At 46.8% G+C, this 6,000-nt stretch overlaps 1 protein-coding gene across 1 annotated transcript; it reads left to right on the forward strand.

The window, feature by feature from the left end:
- Window positions 1-363: 363 nt before the first annotated feature.
- Window positions 364-5,979, forward strand: LOC119104872 (tetraspanin-5-like). The gene is made up of 5 exons (XM_037228605.1): window positions 364-586; window positions 842-1,036; window positions 3,116-3,289; window positions 4,919-5,047; window positions 5,833-5,979. The coding sequence occupies exons 1-5, from the start codon at window positions 500-502 to the stop codon at window positions 5,929-5,931; spliced, it is 684 nt and encodes a 227-aa protein (XP_037084500.1). The 5' UTR covers window positions 364-499; the 3' UTR covers window positions 5,932-5,979.
- Window positions 5,980-6,000: the final 21 nt, after the last annotated feature.

Genomic DNA, 6,000 nt, shown 5'->3' on the forward strand with positions numbered 1-6,000 from the left:
ATATATATAGTCTTTGTGTTATGATCATCTTTTACCCACATTTTTTTGTAGCATTCCCGCCAAAAACCTGGGGGAAGCTGAGTCAACCTGGGCGGGCTCAACTTAACATTGGGGGGGGGGGGGCAGGGCTCTCAAAATAATGTCAATCAACACCCGTGCCCTGTATGCTTTAATATTGCAGGCATGCTAAATAACTGGCAAAATCGAAAAAGTTACGAGAACAATGCAGCTAAATCACCATTTTCCTGCTGGGGAGCCAGACACCTTCGTTTCCATTCATGTGTCCTTGATTTATGCCCTTCCTTGGGTGTTCTCCGTCCATGTCGCGCATTGTTTTCCTCGCAACAGGCGGCGCATAGCGGTTGTTGGGCGTTGATTGAGTGATCTGCGCTTTGTGTGAAGTGTTGGCTGAGTGTTCTAAGGACACCATAAGTGTGTTAACCAGAAGAGGCCGTTGCTTTTATGTATAGTCCCTGAAAGCTGTGAAATCTTCCCAGTTATGCCATCTCATAGACACAGGCGTGACCGAACGGAGGTCAGCTGTTGTTTAAAATATGTTATTTTTGGATTTAATATAATATTTTGGGTGAGTACTCAAATATTGACATTGACTTCACTGAAACAAAGGCAGGGTGAAGTATTTGATGACTCTTTGACATATGCTCGTTTCCAGTGAATAACTTGTGTTGTGTTACAATGAAACAAAAGACAAAGACAGGCAAAAGAGTGTTATACATGCAGATGTATATACAGAGTAAGGTGCATCACTTGGTTGAGAATGTGCTTGCAATACAAATTTTGTGGAAGCCAATCGCACTGACTGTTTTTGACTGATTCACAGTTCTTGGGATTCTCCATCCTGGCAATCGGTGTGTGGGCATGGTCAGAGAAGAACACATTCAACAACCTCAGCAAGCTGACACACATCCGAATGGATCCAGCTTTCATGTTCATCATTGTTGGTGCCATCACCTTCATCATCGGCTTCACAGGATGTGTGGGAGCATTGCGTGAAAACACCTGCCTCTTGGCATTCGTGAGTAACCACTGTTCACACAGATATTCTGTTGCTTTGTGGAAACTTGATTAGGTGACTGACTTTGCATGATGATTCAAATTCAAAGCAGGTTGTTTGCTGGTTCCATTGTTGTGTGCTGATTTTTTGTTGTGATTGATGGGTTTTTTTTCTTTGTATATGGAAACAAAGTTGAAACAGGTTTTGGTCTAAAGACATAGAGACTTCATAGGAAATAACAGACTATATAGAAAATATTGAGACTCTACACCTTCCTACCATTCCCCAATTCTGTCATTGAGTTATCAACAAGTGTGCCTGCTTAAAATCATTGAAGTCAACTTAGAAAAACATTAAATGTTCGCCAAAGTTTTTTCCTTGATGAGTAGACATCAAATATTGCCTCACTTGTTATGTTATTGGTTCCTTATTCTGATCTAGTTTCAGTTAAATGTGGTTTGAGCATTCAGGGCAAGTGTGTTTGTAGCACACTGAGTCCTTCACGTCAACTTATGGTCCTCTTCCTAGGTTCAATTACAGTAATTATGATCTGAATTGCCACTGTTCTATTACAATTTAAATGTGACTTGCTGTTGTATTATAGTCTGAATGGCCATTGCTCTTTTGTTGTAACTAGAATGACCACTTTCTGTGCCTTTGTTCTGCATTTGTTATGTAGTTTTACTATGCCAGTTTTGCATGATGGGCAGTCTTGCATTTGTCAAGACCTGTCTGAAATTGGAGAGTTCATGTCAATTTTGCATGGTTATGTTTACAGTGTGTAGTGGTATGGGATGCTGAATAGAATATGTGGGGAAATTCATTGCTATTTGAATAGGGAGCTGGATATGACAACATGTTATATAAGGAGGAAAAATTCCAACCTTCCATATGGTTTCTCCATTGTTTGTTTTGTTTCATCCAAATGCAGCATGCATCAAAGGGATTGTAAGTTACGCAGGCTTTTTCATAATAACTGTGGGCTCCATACCATGCATGATTGTTCTTGAGTGATCCTTAGAGCAAAGTAGGAATAATGTTTGTCATAGTGCATATTACAAGAAGGAATAGGATTCAGCATGGTGTATATTATCAGCAAATAAATTGTCTGTGTCCCCATCATGTCAGAGGGGCTTAGTTCAACACTGGGGAACTAATGCTATCCCTTGGCCCTGCTTGACTTTTGCAGTCAACAGTCCCCATGCACTTGGCTGTATATCATCACCTGTCTCTCAGCCTGACATGAAGGATGGGCACAGCAGGGAATCATACCCAGTTGCCTCCAGTTTCCCAGATGCTTAGTGGCTAACACAGACATGTGAACCACCATGCCATGAGCACCCTTGCATAGTGAGGGATGCACACATGTAATCATTGTTCACCATTGTTCATTAGTGGTCTGCGATAGCCGTATCTATGTAGTCATTCTCATTGCTGCCATTTTGCATTGGTGATAAACATGTAGTGTCCTGTTATGAGCCATGTCTTGTTACCACATATTTGTCCATCTTTTCAGTCAATGAACTTTGTCTCAAAATTTGATTACTGGTAATGTCAGAATGCAAACCCCTGGCCAGAGCTTATGAAGTGAGCAGAAATACTATGGCTCTGAGTGAGCATAAATTAGTCAACATGCCTTCCCTAAACTCACACAGAATAACAAATACACTGCGCAACATCATCAAATGTGCACACAGTATCCAATTTAGTGCAGTTATGTCTATCCTATGCAGTAGTTTGGCATTTAATGGCATGTCAGTGTGGAGGCATGTTGCTCCCAAATGGGCATTTACTATTGATATCTGATTGATTGAAGTGACAGATGGGGAGGATTATATCAGGGGAGGTTATTCTGTATCATATGTAAACAAGCCTGTGCAAGCTTTTTCTTCCAGGGTGGCGCAGCATGATGTCATCCTCAATTGTTTGGAATGCAAGCAACTACACTGTCCACATCAGCACCCAGAGGTCTTGGCGCCAGCCGAGAATCGAACCCGGGCCTCCCACGCGATGGCCCAGCTGGCGGCCAACTGCGCCGTTTCGCTCCCACGCGAACACGTGCGGGCGCTGGGACTGACCGGCTGACGCTGGCGCCCCCAGTACGCTATCTGCCTGGCGATCCTGCTGCTGCTGGAGATGACGGGCGGCATCCTGTGCTTCATCTTCAAGGACTGGTTCAAGGAGCAGGCCACCGAGGGCTTCCGCGCCTTCATCGTCCACTACCGTGACGATCCCGACCAGCAGAACCTCATCGATTGGATACAGGAAGGCTGGGTGAGGATGCTTGCGCGGGGCGCAGGCGGAACTGGACGCCCCACTAAGCCCAGCGTGAGGTGTTGACCGTATCAACGCTCAGGATGTTAGTCGAGGAGTGGTACCACTGGCGGACAATTTCTGATTCTCAAATTTGGACTGTTCTAAATTTGGTCTCCTGCTCATCGATAAAACGGATCTTCCGCTGATTTTGCCTCCTTCGGGGCTTTGACGTTGTTATGACCTCGGTGTTGCCTTTCACCGAGATGGTTTTAACGTGCTGCACATCCATCAGCCACTGCGATGGCTGCATTTTAACACGCTGCCCACAGATCAACCAATGCGTTGCTTGCATTTTTAACTGGTGCTCCGGGCGGAGCGCTCCCTGAACGGGGAGCGGCTGGCGGTGACGGCCGTCCCCATGGCTGCGAACTCTCCCGCCCTGGAATGCTGGTCGTGCCGCGGCGTTTGAGCTTCGGTCACCTGACCTTGACCCCGACATGACCTGACTAGTCTGGCCTTGACCTCAAGGGGCGCAAAATGACCACTTTAGTCGACGCGCCCGAAAACACCAATGGACAACAACGACCTTGACCTCAAGCTGACTTTGACCTCGGTCACGTGACCAACAATCACAAAGCCACGGCGCGTGGCCCTGCTGAGGTGTCGGTCACGTGACCAATACGAAGAGGCGACAACTTTATCTAGGTGACGGGAGCGTGTTGTTTGTTTATGATTGTGCCGGGGCTGCACACAGTTACCCTGAATGATCTTTTGGGGAACTGCGTGGTGTGGTTGTGTGTTGGTGTGAGATTTTCCAGGATCGCCTCATGCCCAAGTAGGCCTTTATCATCATTAGCTCAATCTTTTATCTTACTTTTTGTTTATTTTGTATTTCACGTATTGTTTTGATTTTCTTCTCTGTATTCATGCATTTTTGTGGTTGATTTTTTCAATTTTTGTGTGTACTTTTTAAATTTCTTTTCAGGTAGTTCATCGCCATATCATGGAACTTGAATTTCAGCTATATATATAATAATAACAAAGAACTTAGAAACTACCAAACTTTAAAAAAGGGACATAACTCTGATATGAATAACTTAAATGAAATATATTGATTTGCATGACTTAAAAAGTCTGACTACCTGGTCCAGCTGGGCCTGATGTTATCTGCTCTGACCATCCCTTGTCACATCAGGTCACATCAGAGTGTGACTAGACATGCAGTCTCATAGTTCATCTGAAATTCTTTGCTGTGTCTTGACCTGACTCTTTTTAACATGATCTGACCTGATCTGACCTGACACGATGCGAACATATCTGGTCAGATACGATGTGAGCGACCTCAATCTTACTTAGTTTGTTCTGCTGTAACCTAACCTGATCTAACCTGACTGGGCCCCACCTGGCATGACGGTAAGTGAGTGACTCGAACCTGACTCACCCTGGCCCCTGATTCGCCGTGATGTGACCTGGTGGTATGTGAGTGGCTCTGACCCAACTCAGTTTACTTTTTAGCTTACCTTTGCCCAACTTGCCTTGGTTCGTGCTACCTGCTCTGCCCTGCCCTGCCTGCCCTGCCCTGCCCTGCCCTGCCCTGCCCTGCCCTGCCCTGCCCTGCCCTGAACTGCCACGATCTTCCATTCACAGCTGCACTGCTGTGGCGTGGAGGGCCCCAAGGACTGGGATGGCAACCGCTACTTCAACTGCTCGGCTGTCGCCGTCGGCAGCAGCGAGGCCTGCGGCGTCCCCTTCAGCTGCTGCATCCCAGAGGAGAATGTGAGTGTGTTGCCCTCTCCCGTGCCGGCCGGGTCACCAAGGTCACAGTGGGGATGGGGGCCATTCGAATGGTAACTGTGTGGTGCTCTGTGGTGTGATCATGTGGGTGGGGGGAGGGGGAATCGCAAGTGTTTTCACATTATTTAGTAGCGTCAGCCTTGATTTCCGGAAGGCAACCGTCCAATGCAGAGGTTGAGAGGATCGTGGTCCTCCTAAAAGAGACGCAAACTCCACGCGTTATTGCTGGGTTTTCATCGCTGCATTGAACGGGTGAGCTCAAGAGCCTCGCCGGTTCTGGCGGTACCCAAGGCCGGTGAAGAAAGGCGCTCCCGCGCCCGGCGCGGACTCATGCTGCCAAAACTTCTAATGGCTTGACTCGCGCCGCCAAAGGTACTAATTGAACGACTCTCATGTTGCCAAAGCTCTTGCGATTTGTCGACTTCCATCGTTTAAAAGCAGGCGATTGGTCGACTCTCACCGCGAAGCTTGCAAATGGGCGACTCTCAAAGGTTAGAGTCCCAGCCACGCCACCACCGCAGTCCACATGGAGTCCTAAAGTCGCAGTCCTAAAGAATGCATCCTGTCTTGAAATGGCCCTGGCAAAGACGTGAAGCCTCAATAATTATCATAACTGCCAAAGCTCTTTGTGATTGGTAGGGTTCCATCATTTCAAAGCAAGCGATTGGTCGACACGCAGTCCTTCAAGGCTTGCGATTGGTCGATTCTCAGATTCTCAAATGTTGCGTTTGGGCGATACTGAGCTCAGCTCTGATCCTCGTCCACAGGAGATCATCAGGAACAAGCAATGCGGCTACGGCGTGAGAAGTCCTGATTACGTAAGTGATGACTTCACTCCTAGCTATGACACATTGTCATATGTCTGATAAGGTGTCAGGCGTGAAAAGGGTTATTGTGTGGGTGATGATAAGGCAAAGTGCATTCACCGTGGAATC

The sequence above is a fragment of the Pollicipes pollicipes genome, unplaced genomic scaffold, assembly GCF_011947565.3.
Source record: "Pollicipes pollicipes isolate AB1234 unplaced genomic scaffold, Ppol_2.1 Scaffold_6052;HRSCAF=7182_pilon_pilon_pilon, whole genome shotgun sequence".
NCBI lineage: Eukaryota > Metazoa > Arthropoda > Thecostraca > Pollicipedomorpha > Pollicipedidae > Pollicipes > Pollicipes pollicipes.

What these genes read in the sequence shown, in the direction of transcription:
- LOC119104872 (XM_037228605.1), top strand. Translation starts at nt 500, where the DNA reads ATGCCATCTCATAGACACAGGCGTGACCGAACGGAGGTCAGCTGTTGT. An exon ending in ATTGGATACAGGAAGGCTGG is followed by an intron (nt 3,290 to 4,918) that starts GTGAGGATGCTT and finishes TTCCATTCACAG; the next exon opens with CTGCACTGCTGTGGCGTGGA. An exon ending in GCTGCATCCCAGAGGAGAAT is followed by an intron (nt 5,048 to 5,832) that starts GTGAGTGTGTTG and finishes CCTCGTCCACAG; the next exon opens with GAGATCATCAGGAACAAGCA.